Below are 25493 nucleotides of genomic sequence, written 5' to 3' on the forward strand. Positions count from 1 at the left end.
GGCATAGAGGAAAGTTTTGATAAAGGAATGACTTCAGCTTTGCTTTCTTTGTGTTGTTGATGTACACAACAGACTTACACAGCTATGCACAGACTAATAACTTTATGTATAGAGGTGTATATTAATTAAAAGGCTGAATTAGTTATGTACAGTTATGTACATTAATAGGACATCACTCTCCATCTTGGAGAGTTGAATGGTGTGATTGCATCCCAGAGTAAAAGAAAGCATTCTTTTATTCTGGGATGCAATCACACCATTCAAGTCTCCAAGATGGTTCAGTTCCATAAACATACAAAATGGCTTGTCCTAACTGAGGCTACTGATCCATCTAGACTGATATTATCTATACACATTATTTGGATTCATCTGGTTCTTCTAGGATGAGATTTCTTGGAACCTAGGACATTCTTTGTACAAAGAAATGACATATTTGTAGCTGGAACTTTAAGTCAGAAACAGCTTCTTGGAAAGATATCTTCAAACATGCTATAAACCACTTCTTCCCAAGCTGCCTGATGTGACAGACTGTAGTTTTTTGGCCCAATAGCCCAAGCATGGCACCATATTGGGTACTATATGATCACCATGTTGCATGATTTCCTTCCCATGGGTAAAGTAAAGGTAAAGGTTTTCCCCTTGACATTAAGTCTAGTCATGTCCGACTCTGGGGGGGTGGTACTCATCTCCAATTCTAAGCTAAAGAGTCAGAATTGTCCGTAGACACCTCCAACATTGTGTGACTTGCATGACTGCATGAAGCACCATTACATTCCCGCAGAAGCAGTATCTATTGAGTTGTTGTAGGTTTTTTCGGGCTATATGGCCATGGTCTAGAGGCATTCTCTCCTGACGTTTCACCTGCATCTAGGCAAGCATCCTCAGAGGCTGTGAGGTCTGTTGGAACTAGGAAAAAGGGTTTATATATCTGTGGAATGACCAGGGTGGGACAACGGACTCTTGTCTGCTGGAACTAGGTGTGAATGTTTCAACTGACCACCTTGATTAGCATTTGATTGCCTGGCAGTGCCTGGAGCAAACCTTTGTTGAGAGGTGATTAGATGTCCTTGTTTGTTTCCTCTCTGTTGCTGTGCTGTTGTAATTTTAGAGTTTTTTAATACTGGTAGCCAGACTTGGTTCATTTTCATGGTTTCCTCCTTTCTGTTGAAATTGTCCACATGCTTGTGTATCTATTGATTTACTCACATTTGCATGTTTTCAAACTGCTAGGTTGGCAGAAGCTGGGGCTAACATTGGGAGCTCACCCTGGTCCCAGGATTCGAACTGCCAACTTTTCGGTCAGCAAGTTCAACAGCTCAGCAGTTTAACCCGCTGAGCCACCAGGGATAAGCAGCCAAAAATTCAATCTGCAGGCCACAAGTGTCAAGTAATACTGTTATACAAGATGGATGGATATGAAAGATATGTGGAATATATGAGACATCTGGCACACCAAATATGGCCTATCAGAAAGGTACAAAACTTGATTCCCAATGAATTATTCTTGAGCATATAATGTGTAGAAATGTTTCAGAAAAAAATCAACCAAACGTGAGGCCTGTTCCGAGAGCATATCTTCAGGCATCCATCTGAAGAGGGTTCGTTTCCAAAAACATAAACACTGTTGGTAATGGATGAGTGGATGGTGCATTCACATAGGAGGTTGTGCTTGAAGTTACTGTCGTGACTCCAGTTTGCAAGAAATCAAGCTCACCTTTTGTTGGCACGCCAATCCAATTGAGGTAGCGTGTCAGCTTCTTGGAAATGTAGGTCTTTCCACGGGCGGGGAGGCCAACCATCACAATCACAGTGGGAGAATTGGTGAGCTGTGGGCCGCAGGCTGCGAAGGGGTTTGTAAGAGAAAAAGGAAAGAAATGGCTGGTGAGACAATGGAGGTTGACTTTTACAGCTTTAATACTGGACATTACTCAAGAAGTAAACTGGGATAAACACTGGCATTTATAGTTCACCTCCAATCAAAGAGCATTCTGAACTCCACCAGCAATGGAATTGAACCAAACTTGGCACAAAGAACTTCCATGATCAACAGAAAATACTGGAAGGGTTTGTGGGCATTGACCTTAAGTTTTGGAGTTGTAGTTCACCTACATCCAGAGATCACTGTTGACTCAAACAATGATGGATCTGGACCAAACTTGGCATGAATAGTCAATATGCCAAATTTGAACACTGGGTAACTTTGGGGAAAATATACCTTGACATTTGGGTACTGTAGTTGCTGGGATTTATAGTTCACCTATAACCAAAGAAAATTCTGAACTCCACCAATGATTGAATTGAACCAAACTTGGCACACAGAACTTCCATGACTAACAGAAAATACTGGAAGGGGTTGGTGAGCATTGACCTTAAGTTTTGGAGTTGTAGTTTACCTACATCCAGAGAGCACTGTGGACTCAAACAATGATGGATCTGGACCAAATGGCATGAATAGGCAATATGCCAAATTTGAACACTGGGGGACTTTGGGGGAAACAGACCTTGATATTTGGGAATTGTAGTTCCTGGGATTTATAATTCACCTACAACCAAAGAGCATTCTGAACCTCACCAATGATAGAATCAGGCCAAACTTCCCACACAGAACCCTCATGACCAATAGAAAATACTGTGTTTTCTGATGGTCTTTGGTGACCCCTCTGACACCCCCTTGTGACCCCCCCAGGGGTTCCAACCCCCAGGTTGAGAAACACTGCTCAAGAACATCACAGCAATGCAGCCCCTGGTAGCGCAATGGGTTAAACCCTTGTGATGGCAGGACTTCTTACTGAGAGGTTGCCGGTTTAAATCTGGAGAGTGGGGTGAGCTCCCGTCTGTCCGCTCCAGCTTCTCATGCAGGGACGTGAGAGAAGCCTCCCCCAGGATGGTAAAACATCCAGGCAACGTCCTTGCAAATGGCCAGTTCTCCCACACCAGAACTGACTTGAATTTTCTCAAGTCACTCCTGACACCAAAAAAGGAGCACCACATATGTATTTTGAGACAAAAGAAACAACCTAAGTAGCTCTGAAACTTTGCGGAAACTAAAAAATTTCCCAAGAAGTGAAAATAGCACCCCTTTCCAAATTTCCTTTTTCTTTTCCCGTACCATAAACTCACTAGATTAGGCATGGGCAAAATTTGGCCCTCCAAATGTTTTGGACTTCAACTCCCACAATTCCCAAAGGCCGTGCCCATGCCTGCACTAGATGGTCATAAGAAAACCAGACTCTCAACAGGAGCCTCTCTATCTTCAATAAAGGAAGAAGATAAAGAAATGTTCTAAGGATTACCAAGCTTATATATGAAAATCATTTTGCACAGTGGCATTGCAGTTACAAAAAAAAGCAAATCCTATTGTTATATGCTTGATCTCTCCTAATACCAAGGGCCTAGGGAAAGACAGCAGCTTGCGATTTGTCACAGATCCGCCTCGCCGCTCCAGCCTTCGGGCATTAAAAAAACTGCAAAATGGTCTGACTCATCATCGCAAGAGACACGTGCCAGACAAAACAGACACTGCAGAGGGGCTTGGAAACGAAAGCATGGAATAGCAGTCAGGATCCCATAACACGTAGTCACACTTATTCCACTTAGCACAGGATTGTTTGCATATGGCATAGTTATATAGGTGTTGCCTTTTCTCCTAGAAAGGTCAGTGGTTCGAATCTGGGAAATGGGGTGAGCTCCCACTGTTAGCCCCAGCTCCTGCCAACCTAGCAGTTCGAAAACTTGCTAATGTGAGTAGATCAATAGGTACTGCTCTTCCAAGTTCTGGTTCTTCCTCAACAGAGCAGAAATTTATTTAAGGTAAAGGTTTCCCCCTTGACATCAAGTCTAGTCAAGTCCGGCTCTGGGGGTTGCTGCTCATCTCTATTTTAAGCCAAAGAGCCTGCATTGTCCGTAGACACCTCCAAGGTCATGTGGCCAGCATGACTGCATGGGAGTTGGTGCTCATCTTCATTTCTGCTTTGGAAATTGGTGCTCATCTCCATTTCCTAGCCAAAGAGCCAGCGTTGTCCATAACACCTCCAAGGTCATGTGGCCAGCATTACTGCATGGAGCACCCTGCAGGAGCGGTACCTATGATCTACGTACATTTGCATGTTTTCGAACAGCTAGGTTGGGAGAAGCTGGGGCTAACAGTGGGAGCTCACTCTGCTCCCCAGTTTCGAACCTGTGACCTTTCAGTCAGCAAGTTCAGCAGCTCAGTGGTTTAACCCACTGTGCCACCAAGGATCCCCAGAAATCTATTTACATGCAGCAAATGTTTGCCCTTCTCCTCCCTCTACGATGACATCCCTCAGACCTGGCATGAAAGGTGCCTTTGCCTTTTGGGGTTTGGTCCTAACTTGCACATTCCCATGGCAACAACAACATGCAAACACACTGCGTGGCATGTGCAGGAGCGCATGACAACCAAGGGATCTGTCAAGCCGACCTTGGCGCGCCAGGAGAAAACAAGTTTGGGGACAACAATGAGTGGTTGGCACCCCATTTGAAATGACGACGCACCAAATGCCCAAAGGAATTTTGGGAGTGGAACAACATCAAGCGAAAAGAAATAAAAATGCCTTTCTTACAATCCAAGCATCTTTGGGGTCAGGTTTCCCTCGGGAACAAAAAGTTCCAGACACTCAAAAGATAAATGCAATTAGCCAGCATATCCAAGACTACACCATTTGGATCCTCCAAACATCTATGAAGGAATTGTTCTGTAAGAGACCGCACTCCAAAACTGGACTGAAATTGCTGAATTGGAAACTCAGGATGAATGCGGCTACTAATTATGGTTATTGCTTGAATAAAGTGTTGACTCTGCCCAAGCACGCAAGAGCTTTATTGTGCGCACCAAAAATGAGCAGAATGCATTGAGCCTGCGTGTTTTCTTTCCGTGAATGGAGTAACCCATTCAACCAGGGCAGACAGAGTCAGCCAATGCAAACTAGTTCGGAATACTGAAACAGGGTGTTGTGGTGGGAAAAGCGAGTCCGTTTTCTCAATGTTTGGGGGACAGAGAGAGACACAGCTCACTGGCAGCCACCTGAAATGAATGAAAAATGCACAAAAGCAGCATCATTGCAGTGTTCAAGGAAATGCCAATGCAGATTTTGCATTAGGCAGCTGTCATCCATTCACTAGTAATAAAATCAGGCTGTCATGCAAAACAATGCTTGCGAGCTAAGATCATCTCTCAAGGGACTCTTAAGCCAGCTTTCTCACTTTTGGGTTGTAGGTTTTTTCGTGCTATATGGCCATGTTCTAGAGGCATTTTCTCCCGTCTGCATCTATGGCAAGCATCCTCAGAGGTAGTGAGGATGCTTGCCATAGATGCAGGCGAAACGTCAGGAGAAAATGCCTCTAGAATATGGCCATGTAGCCCGAAAAAACCTACAACAACCCAGTGATTCCGGCCATGAAAGCCTTCGACAATACATTTTCTCACTTTTCCACTCTTGAGTGGTCAATATTAGCCAAAAGTGCAAAGCAGAACCAACTTCCCCATCAGTTACTCTTGCACAAGGTGGCCTTTTATCCCTGTATTTACTCTGCGGAGCAACAATGAGCAAGGAGAGCTCCAGCAGTGGTACACATCCTGACCTCTGAGCCCACATTTTCACTTTGGGCACCAATTACTAACCAGGAGATGGAGCAAAAGACAGATTTAATTAAGCCCTCTCCTCTGCCAAGAATGAGGTATATAGATTTCTGGCCAAGAGCATTGGGTGTTAAAATGTTACTGGGCAATTGCGGCCAGTGTGGTTGCATAAGTGGCAACTTCCACGAACGCTTTATTCCTACGGCACTCCAACATTGAAATTCCGGTCAGTCTCGGTCGGAACAAGACACACAGGTTAAATTTCCGTTCAAAGTAAAGAAAGCCTCCAGGCTTCTTCAGATTCTTCTGAAAGGGCTTCTGAGCATGATTCATGCTAGACTTGAAGCAGCACAGTAGTCAAATAAATATAATGCATGGGGAGTTAATTCGCTTGCCAGGAAAGAATGACATGCAGAGACGGAGTTTTACAAAGCTGTCTCAGAATGGTACAGAAAGAAGTTTCATCCTTTGCATTGTCGAAGGCTTTCATGGCCGGAAGCACTGTGTTGTTATGAGTTTTCTGGGCTGTATGGCCATGTTCCAGAAGCATTCTCTCCTGATGTTTCACCCTCATCTATGGCAGGCATTCTCAGAGGTTGTGAGTTCACAACCTTTGAGGATGCCTGCCACAGATGCAGGTGAAACGCAGGGGCGGCTCAACCCATTATGCAAAGTAAGCATTTGCAGTATAGTTGATTTTGCCCAGGGGCGCTCTTGGGGGGAAATAGACCTTGACATATGTGAGTTGTAGTTACTGGGACGTATAGTTCACCTACAATCAAAGAGCATTCTGAACTCCACCAATGATGGAATTGAACCAAATATGGCACACAGCGAACAGAAAATATATATCAGTGATTGGTTTGGGGGGGGGGCGTGCCAAAATACTGTTTGCTTACCACTGAAAATTACTCACAACAACCTATTCCATCCTTTGTCCCGGATAGTCAAAAATTCCAACACACAATGGGCACGTGTCACTTAACACTATCTACATAATATTCAGCAATGACAACAGACATATTAGAAGACAAATCTCATTCCCATCCAGAATAGAAAACTATGTTCAAATGAGACTTTTGCATTTCTATCTGAAGCTACAAACCAACACTCAAACTTAGATTTTAGGGAATTATAGTCAAGAGTAATAATATATTTAACATCCAGACATAAGCCTAACTTACACTAACTTAGAAATGAATGTTCAAACCTCTTTCTAGTCATGGCAAAACTGAACAATAAACCATTGTTGGGCATCACAGCCCATGTGAGTGGAACCATTGTTCAATTCTAGGTTTTGGTCCAAGACTTGAGAGAATCTCTGATTCTTATTACTATTATTATTATTCTTGGTATTAATTAATAAAAGAGATTGAGAGGGTAGTGGGACCAAGAGAGTGTCCTTTTCACATCACCACAGAGCTCCAATGAGCTCTTAAACATGAAAATTTCAAGCTCCGAATGGTGGAATCCCTGGGTACGGGTGGTCATTAGCATTGTTATATGTACAAAATGCTAAATGGAACTGCAACAGAGTTTTGTATACCTGCAGAAATACTACTAAAATCATTTTGTTTATGTTTTTTTTAAAGGGAACCATCTCCCACAGGTAGGTATGTCAAAGTGAGTCACGAAGGTGCATGCACACCATGGCACGTACACACTTGGTAAAGGCAAGGCTCACCCACATAACATAGCAACATACAAGCGGGCTCTCTTGGATTCCCTGCTGCAGGGAGATGCCTCGCATTCTCTCACTCTCTCCATCCTCATCCTGCCCTCCTCCCAGTGGGGCGTCTCAGCCCATTAAGCCAGCAGACAGCTTTGGAGGGATCCTACGTGGGCGACGTGCGGGCGGGCAGAAAACCAATGGATAGCCACGAGGAATTCTGACTCAGGCATCTCTCTCCATGCCGGGCATCCTCTTAGTTGGGAGGAGGAGGAGGAGCCGCCCAGAATCAGGTATCATCTCTCACACATCAGAGCCATTCAGGGCCAGCAGAGCACATGGGGCTCTTAAAGGAGAAGACACACCCTCTCCGCAGTGCCTGCTTTCATGCAGTTTGCATCAGCAAAGAAGCCCCAGCTGTGCGCCTGAATGCAGCCTATTCTTCGCCATTACTTTGAACCTACTGCATCTTTATTTGGAGTATGGACCTCATTGTTTGTCTGGGTTTGGTTCTTTTCTTTGAAGATTTGCTTCAAGCTACAGGAGAATGTCTTTTCTAGATTATGAAGCAATAAATTGACCCTTACTCAATACTATTTGTTTCACTGAATGCAAGCATCCAGTTGAGACCCCAATCATTAGTCATACAATATGATTAATGAGAGCCGTTCAGCAGTGGAACTCTCTGCCCCAGTGTGTGGTGGAGGCTCCTTCTTTGGAAGCTTTTAAACAGAGGCTGGATGGCCATCTGTCAGGGGTGATTTGAATGCAATATTCCTGCTTCTTGGCAGAATGGGGTTGGACTGGATGGCCCATGAGGTCTCTTCCAACTCTTTGATTCTATGATTCTATAATATGGGCATCATATAAATAAATGCAAACACCCAGACTGAAATCATAAATGACACATACCACTACTGCGTAAATACACATACACAAGCTTCCTGGAATGAAACTATCCACCTGTATGGATGAATTATGTGTTCTGTTATCTGACATGATTTTTGTTCCTGGATTATAAGTCACTTCCTAATTGGTTCTATCATAAAAACATGGAGAAAGTGAATTAAACTGCACAAACTTTGTCAAAAGTTTCCATGGCTGGTGGGTGGCTGTGAGTTTTCCGGGCTTTATGGCCATGTTCCAGAAGCATTCTCTCCTGATGTTTCACCTACATGGCAGGCATCCTCAGAGGTTGGAAACTAGGAAAATGGGAATGATGTCCAGGGTGGGAGAAATAACTCTTTGTCTCTTTGAGGTAGGTAGGTAGGTGGCCAATTGCAACATTCATACCTAAGTCAAACAGACTAAAGTTCTTTCTCCCACCCTGGACACTCCAGATATGTTGTTGTTGTTGTTCATTCGTTCAGTCGTCTCCGACTCTTCGTGACCTCATGGACCAGCCCACGCCAGAGCTCCCTGTCGGCCGTCACCACCCCCAGCTCCTTCAAGGTCAGTCCAGTCACTTCCAAGGATGCCATCCATCCATCTTGCCCTTGGTCGGCCCCTCTTCCTTTTGCCTTCCACTTTCCCCAGCATAATTGTCTTCTCTAGGCTTTCCTGTCTCCTCATGATGTGGCCAAAGTACTTCAACTTTGTCTCTAGTATCTTTCCCTCCAGTGAGCAGTCGGGCTCCAGATATACTGTATAAACCCAATTTTCCTGCTTTCCAACAGACCTCACAACCTCTGAGGATGCCCACCATAGATGTGGGTGAAATGTCAGGAGAGAATGCTTCTGGAATATGGCCAGACAGCCCAGAAAACTCACATCAACCCTGCAAAAATTTTGCTTTTGAGGGGCATCCTGCAGCACATTTTGAGTCTTAACCAATCCAATATAGTCTGTGCCACAAAATGTTTCTGGAATATAACTACATATTTCCAAAATAAGGACTGCACAATTAAACAGGAAATAATGCTTTCGAACCAGGAACAGATCCCCCCCCCCCCAAAATTGTTACATAATGTAATTTATGCATATAAGAGGATAGTTTCCATCCAGGAAGCCACAGACATAAATCAGTAAAACCTGAGCAGGATGTTAAAAACAGACCACACTTAGTGTTTCATTCCTAAGGTTGCCATAATAAACCAAAGTCAAATAGGCAGCAATTAAGAACAGAAGATGCAAATCCCAGCTGAATTCAGTAAACTTCTAAGTAAACAGGCCAGCAGCTGAAATAAAGCCAGGCTGAAAAGTCAATGTGGCCTACTTTGAAGTAAATAGGTTTTAGACTGGGAAATTTCTGCATCTACATTGAGGTGCAAATGAACAGGGTGTGTTCACTAAACTAATCCCTCACAAAAAAAAAAACCACACATTTCTCTATTGTGCTTTTAAGTAAAGGTAAAGGTTTTCCCCTGACATTAAGTCCAGTCTTGTCCGCAGACTCTGGGGTGTGGTGCTCATCTCCATTTCTAAGCTGAAGAGCCGGCGTTGTCCATAGACACCTCTAAGGTCATATGGCCGGCATGACTGCATGACTGCCGTTACCTTCCCACCGGAGCAGTACCTATTGATCTACTCACATTTGCATGTTTTCAAACTGCTAGGTTGGCAGAAGCTGGGGCTAACAGCAGAAGCTCACACCGCTCCCTGGATTCGAACCTGTGACCTTTTGTTCAACAAGCTCAGCAGCTCAGCACTTTAACCCATTTTGCCACTTTTACCCTATGCTTATTTACTAATCAGGAGCCCCCGGTGACACAGTGGGTTAAACCATATGCCGGCAGGACTGAAGACCGACAGGTCGCAAGTTCGAATCCGGGGAGAGGTGGGTGAGCTCACTCTATCAGCTCCAGCTCCTCATGGGGGGACATGAGAGAAGCCTCCCACAAGGATGATAAAACATCAAATCATCCGGGCGTCCCCTGGGCAACGTCCTTGCAGACAGCCAATTCTTTCACACCAGAAGCGACTTGCAGTTTCTCAGGTCACTCCTGACACAACAAAAAAAATTACTAATCAAATTGCATTCTGTTATCAATGCTTAAAGGCACATGCAAACAAAACTGCAGTCTAGGTCATTTTACAGTTCTCTCACCCCATATGCCAAAAGTCACAGAAACTATTTTTTCCAATCTTTTTCCCCAACTATCTGGGGATGATGGGGCTTTAGATGGATACTGAACACTTCCCAAAACACCGGATCAGGGATGGTTGCTCTATGGCAGGCACGGGCAAACTTCGGCCCTCCGGGTGTTTTGGATTTCAACTCCCACAATTCCTAACAGCCTGTTAGGGATTGTGGGAGCTGAAGTCCAAAACCCCTGGAGGGCCAAATCTTGCGCATGCCTGCTCTATCCTCATCCAAAGCAGGCTCCTTTTCTCCAGCTGTCTGCAAGCTGCGCCAGGAGTTGCATCACACCGGAAGACCTAAAACAGGCTGGTCACGAGATATCGAGCCAGAAGAATGAATGAATGGGATGATGCAGGGTTTTTTCCTCCCACTCGCAAGCAATTCAGCTCAGCGTTGCTTAGGAGAATTACAGTCACTTGGGGATTTTTTAAAGGCAATATAAAAAAAGGAGGGATTAGATTAGAATTAACCCAAAGGCAAATGTTTGAAGTCATTCAATCAGTCAGGGATGACAGGAAAAAAGCTGGGGCAGAATAATGCCAGACTTGCTTTATGGAATTAGGGAGAGAATTGAGATATGATCCAGCCTGGAGTTTCATTAGATCAGGCATGGCCATATAGCCTGAAAAACCTACAGCAACCCAGTTGTGAAGACTATTTGGAAACTAGGCAAGTGGGGTTTATATACCTGTGGAATTTCCACGGTGGGGGAAAGTACTCCTGTCTGTTTGAGGCAGGTGTGAATGTTGCAATCAGCCATCTTGATTAGCATTGAATAGCCTTTCAGCTTCAAGGTCTGGCTGGCTGCTGCTTGAGGAATCTTTTGTTGGGATGTGTTAGCTGGCCCTGTTTGATTCTGTTCTGGATTTCCCCTGTTTTTTGAGTGTTGCTCTTTATTTACTGTCCTGATTTTAGAGTTTTTTAAATGTTGGTAGACAGATTTTGTTCATTTTCATGGTTTCTTCCTTTCTGTTGGCATTGCTCACCCGCTTGTGGATTTCAATGGCTTCTCTGTATAGTCTTGACATGGTGGTTGTTAAGAGTGGTGGTTGTTAAGCACTGGGACTGTGGCTCAGTTGGCTGGGAGTCAGCTGCATTAAGATCACTACTGAATAAAAGATCATGAGTTTGAAGCCAGCCAGGGTTGGAGTGAGCCTCTGACCAATTTGTGTAGCTTGCTGTCAACTTTTGCAGCCCGAAAGACAGTTGCATCTGTCAAGTAGGAAATTTATATACCGCTTATGTTGGGAGGCTAATTTATGATGCCATAAAAATCTCCAGCAAGCATGCAAAGAATGAGGAAATACTTCATCGGTGTCACAAATGGACGGTGAAGCGACAGCTCCCCTGGTGGCCATAATACCCTCATGAAAAAGCTGGAATGTTAAATAGCCTCTGTGTGTGTATATGTTGAGTGTCTATGGCATTGAATGTTTCCCATTGTACTCCGCCCTGAGTCCCTGCAGGGTGAGAAAGGTGGAATATAAATACTGTAAATAAATTAATTAATAAAGAGTGGTCCAGCATGTCTGTGCTCTCAAAAAGTCAGGAGAGAATGCTTCTGGAAAATGGCCATGTAGGATTGTGGTGAAAAGGATGCTCCAACCTGACTTGGTGATAATAGGGGACCCTGGGGAAGATGCCATGGGATAAGATGGGTTGGTGGTGGGAGGATGTTCCTAATGATGAGACACTTTGGAGTCAGGTCTCGATGCAAGTTCCATTTCCATAATACATCTTTTACAAATACCCTAAAGCTAGATCTTTGCACCCATGGAACTATCAGAAAGGAAAAGGGAGTTGCCACCTGAGCCAGCCCATGTGGGACTGCAGAGGCAGGATGCTCACAATGAGGCACTTCTGGGGAGGAAGATGCCATGGGGTGGGTTGGCTAGTCACTCTATGGCGCGACTGCCTGGACCAATGGCGAGGAGGGTCCCTTTCCTCCTTTTCCCCCTCCTCCTCCTCCTCTTCTCTTCCATCGCCATGCGAGGCGTGCGCAGCCTCACAGCCGAGGAAGGGAGAGGCGGAGCCGCCGACCAGACAGGGAGCATCTCAGGTCACCCGCATGGCTGCGAAGTGACTTCCCTCCGCCGAAAAACGTGGCTCTCTCGACAGTGAAATCGCAGTGACATCCACAGCTCAAGGCTTTGGAAACCAGGAAAATGTATAGACAGGAGAGACACTCCCAAAGACTGAAAGAACCTGGGGCAGTTCAATCCAAAAGGTCCTTTTCTCCCCTCTCCAAAACGAGCCTCCTTTTTACGCACGGCTTGGAAGAGGCGCGTCTCCCACGTTAGGATTCCATGGCATGTCAGAAAGAACATGGGGGCAGTTCAATCCGGGCTCAACCCGCATTATTTCTAACCCTCAAGTCTGAGAAAACAAGCAGGAGAAAGGTGTCTCCAAAGGGTCCTTTTCTCTCCCCTTTTTACGCGCGGCTTAGAAGAGGTGTATCTCGCACCTCCAATGTTAGGATTCCATCCCATGGTAGAAAGAACATGGGGACAGTTCAATCCGGGCTCAACCCGCATTATTTCTAACCCTCATGCCGGAGAATGGAAGCAAAAGGGAGAAAGGGGAGAGAGAAATGCGTCTCCAAAGGATCCTTTTCTCTCTCCTTTTTACGCACGGCTTGGAAGAGGCGCATCTCGCCCCTTTTACGCACGACTTTGGAGACGTTTGGATCCATTCTAGAATATGACACCCTCCTCGAGTACCTCCCTATGTTTGCTCCGGAGCCTTTTAAAGGCAGAAACCCACGAGGGATGATTAATTACCCACGCGAGGCGAGCGGGAAGGAAAGGAAGGAGAGGAAGGCCAATCTGGGAAAGCATGCCGGCATTTTACGCACAAGGACCGGCGCCTCTCCCAAAGAAAGGGCCCACGCCCCCATGGCACGGAATTATAGGGATGGAAGGCACCCCAAAGGACACCCAGCCCACCCCCGACAATACAGGGAAGCACAATCAAAGCGCCCCCGAAAGATGGCCGTCCAGATTCTGCTTCAAAACCCCTAGACTCAGAGGAGACTCCACCAGACTCTTTTTAGTATGAGGAAATTCTTCCCAATGCTTAGATGGAATCTCTTTCCCCAAATGCAACACCCTTTCATGTATTTATAAACACGTGTCTTTCTTTTCTCCTAGCTGAACATCACCAGCTCCTCCTAGAGCTTGCCTTCCAAAACCTTGGACCATTTTGGCTACTTTCCTTTGGACACAATCCTTATTGAGAACTAGACATAGGGTATTATTCCCAGTGAAGAGCAACTAGGACTTCCCACACACAATACATATACTAGGTTGCTGAGAGTTTTCCAGGCCAATGTTCCAGAATCATTCTCTCCTCACGTTTCGCCCACATCTATGGCAGGCATCCTCAGAGGTTGCGGGGTCTGTTAGAAACTAGGAAAGTGGGATTTATACATCTGTGGAATATCCTGGGTGGGAGAAAGAACCCTTTGGTCTGTTTGAGGTAGGTGTGAATGTTTCAACTGGCCACCTTGATTAGCACCGAATAGTCTTGCAGTTTCAAAGCCTGGCTGCTTCCTGCCTGGGGGAATCCTTTGTTGGTGTTTGAATGCTAATCAAGCTGACCAATTGCAACATTTGGAAAGTCAAGTGGGGTTTGTATATCTGTGGAATGGTGTTCAGGATGGGAGAAGGAACTCTCTCCTCTGCTAGAGGTAAGTGTGAATGTTGCCATTGGCCACCTTGGTTAGCATTTAATGGCCTTGCAGCTTCAAGGCCTGGCTGGTTCCTGCATATGGGAATCCTTTGTTGGGATGTGATTATCTGGCCCTGATTTATTCTTGTCTGCTAGAGGTAAATGTGAATGTTGCCAATGGCCAACTTGGTTAGCATTTAATGGCCTTGCAGCTTCAATGCCTGGCTGGTTCCTGCATGGGGGAATCCTTTGTTGGGAGGTGATTAGCTGGCCCTGATTTATTCTTGTCTGCTTGAGGCAAGTGTGAATGTTGCAATTGGCCACCTTGATTAGCCTTGTAGCTTCAAAGCCAGGCTGCTTCCTGCCTGGAAGGGGGTCCTTTGTTGGGATTTGAAGCTCCAATGCCATTAAATGCTAACTGCAACATGCACACTTGCCTCCAGCAGGCAAAAGTTCTTTCTCCCACCCTGGACATCATTCCACAGATATGTAAACCCCACTTGCCTGGCTTCCAACAGACCTCACACACCTCAGGGGATGCTTGCCATAGATGTGGGCGAAACGTCAGGAGAGAATGCTTCTGGAACATGGCCAGACAGCTCAGAAAACTCAGAGCAACCCAATAACGCCCGCCATTAAAGTCTTCCGACAATACAGATGCAGCCCTTACTTGCCTGGCTTCCAACAGACCTCACACACCTCTGAGGATGCCTGCCATAAATGTGGGCGAAACGTCAGGAGAGAATGCTTCTGTAACATGACCAGGCAGCCCGGAAAATTCACAGCAACCCAGTAACGCCGGCCATGAATGTCTTCCGACAATACAGATGCTATTTTCCTATGGATGCAGCCCAGGATCGCATTGGCTCCTTTAGCTGATGTAGGACAGCCTTGGCTCAGTTTAAAGACTCCAATGAACGGGTGATCCTGATTTCCCCCAAAAGAAACACAAACGCCGAGGTTGCAGGCCACGAGAAACACGCAAAACCCGGCCAAAGGGGAGACCCCAACCCTTCCCCGTGGGTGCACTCCTTCCTTGAAGGGCTACTCACATCGGTGGGGCAGGGCCGGGTGGTTGTCCGGCGGGAGCCAGATCTTCTGGATGCGGCTCTGCGTCAGCTCCATGGGCATCTTCCCCAGCGAAGGCTCCACCTTTGGGGGTCGCGGGAGAGGAGGGAAACGGAGGGGAGTGGGTCAGAGTCCCCGCTAATAAGGAATCAACCAAGGTTGGAGGTCTCCTCCTCCTCCTCCTCCTCCTTGGTGCTCTTTCCAAGCCTCTCCTGGGGTTGCAAAGGTGGCCAAGCCTCTCCTGGATGATGGGTCCTTGTTGCACCAACACTTTTGCCAAAATAAATAGATCTATTTCCCTTTGGATGGGGAGGGGTCCCTCAATGGAGAGGGAATGCCTTGCCCAAAGGAGGGTGGCGTCGCTGCTTCCTTTGCAGGATTGAGACTCAAGACTGACTGCCGGCTTCCCAGGCGCGGCTTTTTCAATGGGTGAGAAGCCCCGTGACGTCACGGGCCCCGGACTCCGCCCCTCCCTCCCTTTTCAGAAAGGGAGGGGCATTTTGGAGAGCTCACGTTCTCAAGGAAGGAAGGAGGGAGGAAGAGAGGGACTCACTGCTGCCCCCTTCGGGAGGCGGGAGGAAGCGAAGCCGGGGCTTGTCAATCAAAGGAAATCCCTCCCTCCCCCTCCCCTCAACTCTCGTCTAATTCAGCTTTGTGGAAGAGAAAGACTTTTGTGAAACTACATCTCCCAGAGAGAGAAGGTCTCCCCTAATCTTTACTAAACTAATGCTCTTTGGTGGAGAAGTTGTGAAACTATATCTCCCAGAGAGGAGAATGCTTTCCCTAATCTTCACCAAACTAAAACTCTTTGGTGGAGAAGGACAAAGCCCTTGTGAAACTACAACACCCAGGGAGGAAAATGCCACCCCTAATCTTCACCAAACTAAAGCTCTTTGGTGTAGAAAGACAAAGCCCTTGTGAAACTACATCTCCCAGGGAGGAGAATGCTCCCCCTAAACTTCACCAAACTAAAGACCTTGTGAATCTACATCTCCCAGGGAGCAGAACGCCTCCCCTAATCTTCACCAAACTAAAGCTCTTTGGTGGGGAAGGGCAAAGCCCTTGTGAAACTATATCTCCCAGGGAGCAGGATGCCTCCCCTAATCTTCACTAAACTAAAGCTCTTTGGTGGAGAAGGACAAAGCCCTTGTGAAACTACATCTCCCGGGGAGGAGAATGCCTGCCCTAATCTTCACCAGACTGAAGCCCTTATGAAACTACATCTCCCAGGGAGGAGAATGTTTTCCCTCATTTTCACCAAACTAAAGCTCTTTGGTGGAGAAGGACAAAGCCCTTGTGAAACTATATCTCCCAGGGAGCAGGATGCCTCCCCTAATCTTCACTAAACTAAAGCTCTTTGGTGGAGAAGGACAAAGCCCTTGTAAAACTGTATCTTCCAGAGAGGAGAATGCCTCCCCTAATCTTCACCAAGCTAAAGCCCTTGTGAAACTACAACACCCAGGGAGGAGAATGCTTTCCCTAATCTTCATCAAACTAAAGCTCTTTGGTGTAAAAGGAAAAAGCCCTTGTGAAACTACAACACCCAGGGAAGATAATGCCACCCCTAATATTCACCAAACAAAAGCCCTTGTGAAGCTACATCTCCCAGAGAGGAGAATGCCTCCACTAATCTTTAACAAACTAAAGCTCTTTGGTGGAGAAGGACAAAGCCCTTGTGAAAATACAAGTCCCAGGGAGGAGAATACCACCCTTAATCTTTACCAAACTGAAGCCTTTGTGAAACTACATCTCCCAGGGAGCAGAATGCCTCCTCTAATCTTCACCAAACTAAAGTTTTTGTGAAACTACATCTCCTAGACAGGAGAATGCCTGCCCTAATCTTCACCAAACTAAAGCCCTTGTGAAACTACATCTCCTAGACAGGAGAATGCCTCCCCTAATCTTCACCAAACTAAAGTTTTTGTGAAACTACATCTCCTAGACAGGAGAATGCCTGCCCTAATCTCCACCAAACTAAAGTTTTTATGAAACTACATCTCCCAGGAAGCAGAATGCCCCCCCTAATCTTCACTAAACTAAAGCTCTTTGGTGGAAGACAGAGCCCTTATGAAATTATATCTCCCAGGGAGAAGATGCCTCCCCTAATTTCACCACACTAAAGCCCTTTGGTGGAGAAGGACAAAGTCCTTGTGAAACTACAACACCCAGGGAGCAGAATGCCACCCCTAATCTTTACCAAACTAAAGCCTTTGTGAAATTACATCTCCCAGGGAGCAGAATGCCACCCCTAATCTTTACCAAGCTAAAGCCCTTGTGAAACTACATCTCCTAGACAGGAGAATGCCTCCCCTAATCTTCACCAAACTAACGCCTTTGTGAAACTACATCTCTCAGGGAACAGGATGCATCCCCTAATCTTCACTAAACTAAAACTCTTTGGTGTAGAAGGACTAAGCCCTTGTGAAACTACAACACCCAGGGAGGATAATGCCACCCCTAATCTTCACCAAACAAAAGCCCTTGTGAAACTACATCTCCTAGAGAGGAGAATGCTTCCCCTAATCTTCACCAAACTAAAACAATTCAGTAGAGAAGGACAAAGCCTTTGTGAAACTACATCTCTCAGGGAGCAGAATGCCACCCCTAATATTCACCAAACTAAAGCCCTTGTGAAACTACATCTCCAAGGAAGCAGAATGCATGCCCTAATCTTTACCAAACTAAAGCTCTTTGGTGGTGGAGAGGGACAAAGCCCTTGTAAAACTATATCTCTCAGAGAGGAGAATGCTTCCCCTAATCTTCACCAAACTAAAGCCCTTGTGAAAATACATCTCCCAGGGAGCATGATGCCTGACCTAATCTTTACCAAATTAAAATTCTTTAGGGGAGAAGGATGAAGACCTTGTGAAACTACATCTCCCAGGGAGCAGGATGCCTCCCCTATTCTTTAGCAACTCAAAGTTCTTTGGTGGGGAAGGATAAATCCCTCACCAAACTACAACTCCCAGGACTCCATAGCATTCAGTTAAACTAAGTGATGTCAAAACTACTGTATATAGATAGATACACCCTCTGTCTCGTTTGGAGTTTAGTTTTACAAGGTATTTAGTCTGCTCTTTCAAGGCAGCAAACTACAGCTCCCGTGATTGCAGTGTTGAGCCACGTAGTGTCAAATAGTACCCATTCTACAATGTGGAGGCACCCAAGTTTGCTCTGCTTTGTGTGTACACCAGGCATGGGCAAATTTTGGCCCTCCGGGTGTTTTGGGCTTCAACTCCCACAATTCCTAACAGCCAGTTGCCCATGCCTGGTGTACATGATAGAATGGATGCAGTTTAGCACCACTTTAATTGCATTAATCCTACAGTAAACATAACCTGAGTCTCCTTTGTCAGAAATGCTTTGGAACCCAAGTGTTTGGGATGTCAGGTTTTGGAGCACCTGGATTTGAATAGATGTAAATAATGAGACATAGTACCTTCGTAAGCCACGTTGGAGAGAAGGCAGAAGAGATTAAAATTGGATTTCTATAGTTACAGCTATATTAAAAAGTAATTATAGAAGAAGGATGATTAGTGGGTTGAGCACCGGACTTAGGTCCTGGGAGATCAAGGTTCAAATCCCAGTTCAGCCAGTTTGGCATCGTTTGAACTGCCATGGCTCAATGGTATGAGATTCTGAGAATTGTAGTTTTACAAAGCCTTTCTCTGCTCAAGAGTGTGGGTGCCTCGTAGGTAAAGGTTGTCCCCTGACATTCAGTCCAGTCGTGTCTGATTCTGGGGGTTGGTGCTCATCTCCATTTCTAAGCCGAAGAGCCGGCGTTGTCCTTAGACACCTCCAAGGTCATGTGGCCGGCATGACTGCATGGAGCGCCGTTGGGTGCCTCACCACACTACAAATTTCATTGAGCCATGGCGGTTAAAGTGGCGTCGAACTGCATTAATTCTGCAGTGTAGATGCTCCCCTAGTTAACCCACTAGAAAAGTCACACTCTCTGACCAAACTGACAACAAAGCAATACATTTAACAATCACAACAAAATCCATGTAAATTAGCATTCAGATGCAGCCCAACAATCCCATAAGCCCTCATTGAGTTAAATGGGGATTGCTCTCAAGTAACTGAATGTAAAATTACAGCATTAAAAGTGCTTCGAATCATGTATCTTAAGGAAGAAAATACACACATGTCTATGTTATATTACCATACTTATTTATATAGCTCATTTATATGGCATTACAAGTAATTTTGAAGTCTAGGAAAGAATGCTTCAGGTATTTTAAGGTAAATCATCTGAGTGTTCTTGAGATATATATATATATATATATATATATATATATATATATATATATATATATTGTCAAAGGCTGGAATCACTGGGTTGATGTAGGTTTTTCAGGCTATATGGACATGTTCTAGAAGCATTCTCTCCTGACGTTTCACCTGCATCTATGGTAAGCATCCTCAGAGGTTGTGAGAACCTCACAACCGCAGAGGATGCTTGCCATAGATGCAGGTGAAACTTCAGGAGAGAATGCTTCTAGAACATATAGCCCAACAAACCTGCAACAACCCAAAAATATATATATTATAAATTTATATGAATGCAAACAGATTTTTTTTGTCGTGTCAGGAGCGACTTGAGAAACTGCAAGTCGCTTCTGCTGTGAGAGAATTGGTCGCTGCAAGGACGTTACCCAGGGGACGCCCGGATGATTTGATGTTTTTATCATCCTTGTGGGAGGCTTCTCTCATGTCCCCGCATGAGGAGCTGGAGCTGATAGAGGGAGCTCATACGCCTCTCCCCAGATTCGAACCTGCGACCTGTCGGTCTTCAGTCCTGCCGGCACAAGGGTTTAACCCACTGCGCCACCGGGAGCTCCATGCAAACAGATACATCTGGGTAAAATGTAGTGGGCGTAGAGTGCATGCATACTGTAGGATGAATGCAGTTTGATGCCACTTTAAATGCCATGGCTCAATTGAGTAGCCTCCCAACAAAGGATTCCCCCAGGCAGGAAGCAGCCAGGCTTTGAAGCAGCAAGGCTATTCCATGCTAATGAAGTTGGCCAATTGCCTTCAACAGACAAGAGTTCTTTCTCACACCCTGGACTTTCCACAGATATATAAACCCCACTTGCCAAACCTCTCAACCTCTGAGGATGCCTGCCATAGATGTGGGCGAAACGTCAGGAGAGAATGCTTCTGGAACATGGCCATACAGCCCGGAAAACTCACAGCGACCTAGTGATTCCAGCCACGAAAGCCTTCGCCAAAAGAATGCTCCAGATATTTGAAGGTAAATTATCTGGTTGTTTTTGTACACACACACACACGTATGTGTATGTGTGTGTGTGTGTATGTTCATATGAATGCAAAAAGATACATCTAGGTAAAATGTAGTGGACGTAGAGTGCATGCATACTGTAGATTGAATGCAGTTTGATACTACTTTAAATGCCATGGCTCAATGCTATGGAATCATGGGTTTTGTAGTTTGGTGAAATGATAGCAGAGCAGAGAAGGCGAAAGACCTTGTAAAACTACAACTCCCAAGACTCCATAGCATTGAACGCAACACATCTTCAAATGACGACAGCTGTAGTGTGTCAGACCAAAACACTGCTTTTAAATAAGGAGATAGTGGCGAGTTCAAATGTACCCAATTACTTCCATTATTTTGAATGATAATCCAAAAATAAATGCAGTTTTTTCCTATATGTACAACAGCACAACAAAAGAGAGGAAATAAACAAGGACATCTAATCACCTCTCAACAAAAGTTTGCTCCAGGCACTGTCAGGCCATTAAATACTAATCAAGCTGGTCAGTTGAAACCTTCACACCTAGCTCCAGCAGACAAGAGTCCTTTGTCCCACTCTGGTCATTCCACAGACATATAAACCCCTTTTTCCTAGTTCCAACAGACCTCACTACCTCTGAGGATGCTTGCCATAGATGCAGGCGAAACGTCAGGAGAGAATGCCTCTAGACCATGACCATATAGCCCGAAAAACCCTACAACAACCCAGTTTTTTCCTAGTTTGTATGTGTGACATACGGATTTTAGCATATCAATAGGCAAGAAGCAAAGCTTTATATACAAATGAAGACTTACGATGACAATATTAGAAACACAACCTTATTTCCTGGATGAAGAAGCCCAGAAAGACTTAAAGTCAGAGTAAACGAGTTTAGGATTGTTTTTTGCATGCATGTATTTCCTGATTCCGGGTAGATGTATGTAAATATAAGTCTAAGAATCCAATACAAGGAAATGGAAGTTTAAAATAGATGGTTGAAATATGTAGGAACAGTAAAGTATAATGTACCTTGCCTAGATTCTCTGCTAATAAGTGCTGGTGCCTCACCAAACTACAGATCCCGGGATTCCATATCATGGCACCATGAGAGTTTTGTTTTGTTTTTTGTCGTGTCAGGAGCGACTTGAGAAACTGCAAGTCACTTCTGGTGTGAGAGAATTGGCCATCTGCAAGGATGTTGCCCAGGGGACGCCCGGATGATTTGATGTTTTTATCATCCTTGTGGGAGGCTTCTCTCATGTCCCCGCATGAGGAGCTGGAACTGATAGAGGGAGCTCATCCGCCTCTCCCCGGATTCGAACCTGCAACCTGTCGGTCTTCAGTCCTGCTGGCACAGGGGTTTAACCCACTGCGCCACCGGGGGCTCCGCACCATGAGAGTTAAAGCAGTATCAAACTGCATTAATTCCACTGTGTAGATGCACCCGAGGCCTTTCTGTACCACACAATTATATAGCACTTTGATTCCATTTTAACTTCCATGGCTGAATAATGGGATTTGTAGTTTGTTTAGCTCTCTAGCTTAAAATACCAGGATGCAACCCCTAAACTACAAATCCCAGGATGCTAAAGAGTGGAACTAGACCCATTAAAGTGGAATCATATAGTGATATAATTGTGTTATCTTGAAGGGCCTTTGCTCCCTCGGGAAACACCTTTCCAGGAAAAGGAATGTATAATGATCGATGCCATCTTGTTCTGCAGGGCTGAATGCCGTTTGAAGTCCATCTGTGCACCCAGGGAATTTCTGATTATATTCTTAGTATTGATCCATGAAACACTTCCATTCACACCAGGTCTGGGTTTCGGTTTTGTCTTTCTCAGGGTGCATCTACACTGCGGAATTGATGCAGTTTGACACCACTTGGTGTGTGATGGCTCAGTGCTATGGAATCAAGGGAGCTATAGTTTTAAAAGTTGTTTAGCCCAAGAGTCCCTGGTGACGCAGAGAGTTAAACCACTGAGCTGCTAAACTTACTGACCGAAAGGTCAGCGGTTCGAATCCAGGGAGCGGGGTGAGCTCCCACTGTTAGCCCCAGCTTTTGCCAACCTAACAGTTCAAAAACATGCAAATATGAGTAGATCAATAGGTACTGCTTCTGTGGGAAGGTAGCAATGCTCTATTCAGTCATGCTGGCCACAAGACCTAGGAGGTGTCTATGGACAACGCCGGCTCATCGGCTTAGAAATGGAGATGAGCACCAACCCCCAGAGTCGGACACGATTGAACTTCATGTCAAGGGGAAACCTTTACCTTTATCTTTTAGCCAAGGAGAGCTGGTGCCTCACCAAACTACAACCTCCATGATTCCTAGAGAATTAAGCCATTGTATTTGTTGTTATTGTTGTTGTTGTTACACTACATGGCCTGCTTACCTAGTGTCTTAAACGTTTAATCCTTGCAACTTGCCCTGACCAATTACTGTGATCTTATACTGGTTGGTGTGTTTATTTATACTGTTTTTGTATATTATTATTATTATTATTATTATTATTATTATTATTACTAGCCATCCCCTGCCACACATTGCTGTGGCCCAGTCTGTGTGTATATATATATATATGTTTTGTGTGTGTATATATTTTGTCTATATGTATGTGTGTGTGTGTGTGTGTGTGTGTGTGTGTGTGTGTATATATATATATATATATATATATATATGGGTGTGTATATATATGTGGATGGGTGTGTATATATATGTTTGTTTATATTTGTGTATTTGTGTGTTTATATGTGTACATGCATATTGTGTATATGTGTGTGCTTGTCTATATGCATGTTTGTGTGTATATGTGTGTGTATGTATGTGTATATATATGTGTGTGTGCATGTGTACATGTATATGTATGTGTGTATATGTGTACATTTCTGTGTGCTTGTACATATATATATACGTGTGTGTATGAATGTGTGCATGTGTATGAGTGTCTGTGTATATATGTATTTATGGTGTATTTTTTCTGTTTTTAAGTCTGTTCCACTGGGCTTTTGTGTGTGTGTGTGTTTAGTGGTGATGGACATTTGTTGGACTGTTAGGCGTATTATGTCCAAATTTCGTGTCAATTCGTCCAGTAGTTTTTGAGTTATGCTAATCCCACAAACGAACATTAGTAATACATTGGGTTGTTGTAGGTTTTTTCGGGCTATATGGTCATGGTCTAGAGGCATTCTCTCCTGACGTTTCGCCTGCATCTATGGCAAGCATCCTCAGATGCAGACAAAATGTCAGGAGAGAATGCCTCTAAACCATGGCCATATAGCCCGAAAAAACCTACAACCCAGTGATTCCGGCCATGAAAGCCTTCGACAATACATTGAACATTACATTTTTATTTATATAGATTATTATTATTATTATTATTATTATATTTTACTGTTTGTATTTTATGTTGTATATTTGCTTTGCTGTACTGTTGGACTTGGCCTCATGTAAGTCCCCTTGGAGAGATGGTGGTGGAGTATAAATAAAGATTATTATTATTATTATTATTATTATTATTATTATTATTGATGTTGTTGTTGTCCTGCTTTCATCTCTTATCCGAGACACAAACATTTAAAAAAATGTATGATTTAAAATCCACAGCATACAAATATCAAAATTGAATTAAACAAACCAATCTGTTAAAATACGTTAACTCATTTAAAAGGTGGTGTCAAACCACATTACTTCTACAGTGTAGATGCACCAAGGGGCAACGCATTCCAATACCTTCTAATTCTAATTCCCTATTAGTTGGACCCATCCATCCGCATCTTCTGCACAATAGAGTCACTTTCTCACTCCTAATGCTTTGTGCCAGGTGAGTAAGATTTGCACCCATCGCCACTCAAGCAGGGATTTGCCCAGGGATTAAACCCCCACAGAGTTAGAAAGCAAGCGGCCGGCCAAAGAGAAAGCAAGAGGCATCCCCAGCTGACTCACTCTGTGGCTCTGGCACGTTTCTCACGTCCCTCATGACTCCGTTTGGGGAAGACCTGCCACTCAAAGCAGGATGCAGACGCAGCAAAAACAAACAAACCCCCCAAAAGAAGCCAGGACCATTTTCCCTCCTCTCTCCTTCTCCTTTCTCCTTCATGCTCTGCAAGGGCCTTCTCAAGGATTCGTTGGTGGGCATGCCTTGGCAAGATGCCTGAAGTATAAGCCACAGCATAGAATTGCAGAGTTGGAAAAGTCCCCAAAGGCTGTCCAGTCCAACCCCATCCTGCTGTGCAGGAAGACATAATCAAAGTATTCCTGACAGATGCCCATCCAGCTATTTATTTATTTGCAGTATTTATATTCCGCCCTTCTCACTCCACAAGGGACTCAGGGCAGATTACAATGTACACATACATGGCAAACATTCAATGCCATTAGACAGACAACATATATAGACAGGCACAGAGGCAATTTAACATTCCAACTTTCCAGCTCCATAAGAGTGTGCTCGATTCCGGCCACAGGGGGAGCTGCCACTTCACTGTCCACTTGTGACCCCCGAGTCCTTGAAGGAGTAATTCCTCATTCTTACGCACGCTGCTGGAAGGATTTATGATGTCGTAAATTAGTTAAATTAGCCTCCCCACATAAAGCGGTACCTAAATTTTCTACTTGACAGATGCAATTGTCTTTTGGGCTGCATAGGTCAACAGCAAGCTAGACTATTAATGTTGTGAGCTCACTCTGGCCCAGGCTGACTTCGAACTCATGACCTCTCAGTCAGTAGAGAGTTAATGTAGTGATGATAGATGGAATCTGGGTGGGTGGGTGGGTGGATGGATGAATGGATGAATGCTGGGTGACTGAAGATGCTGGATTACGATAGATAGATAGATAGATAGATAGATAGATAGATAGATGATATAGATATAGACAGATAGACAGACAGACAGACAGACAGACAGACAGACAGAAGGATATAAAGATGGAAGGAAGGAAGGAAGGAAGGAAGGAAGGAAGGAAGGAAGGAAAGATGGATGGACGGACGGATGGACGGACGGACGGACGGACGGACGGACGGATAGATAGGATAGATAGATACATAGAGAGGAGATACATATTCAGATAGATAGATAGATAGATAGATAGATAGGCAGGCAGGCAGGCAGGCAGGCAGGCAGGTGTAGAAGGTGGATGGA

The 25493-nt window shown here is 44.8% G+C and overlaps 1 protein-coding gene across 7 annotated transcripts in view; it reads right to left on the reverse strand.

Annotated features, from left to right (window-relative positions):
• Window positions 1–25493, reverse strand: part of PFKFB3 (6-phosphofructo-2-kinase/fructose-2,6-biphosphatase 3) — a 97604-nt gene that overhangs the window by 23094 nt on the left and 49017 nt on the right. For 4 of the 7 annotated variants that reach the window (XM_067469336.1, XM_067469334.1, XM_067469335.1 and 1 more), the window contains exons 1-2: window positions 15072–15504; window positions 1715–1840 (exon numbers count right to left, since the gene is read on the reverse strand). In XM_067469336.1, the coding sequence (XP_067325437.1) occupies window positions 1715–1840; window positions 15072–15150 (205 nt within the window). In that variant the 5' untranslated portion in view covers window positions 15151–15504. Of the gene's footprint in view, window positions 1–1714; window positions 1841–15071; window positions 15506–25493 lie in introns of those variants that run through there. The other 3 variants (XM_060776451.2, XM_060776454.2, XM_067469337.1) reach the window with 3 other exon arrangements.

This window comes from Anolis sagrei, chromosome 5 (assembly GCF_037176765.1).
Source record: "Anolis sagrei isolate rAnoSag1 chromosome 5, rAnoSag1.mat, whole genome shotgun sequence".
In the NCBI taxonomy this organism is placed as follows: Eukaryota; Metazoa; Chordata; class Lepidosauria; order Squamata; family Dactyloidae; genus Anolis; species Anolis sagrei.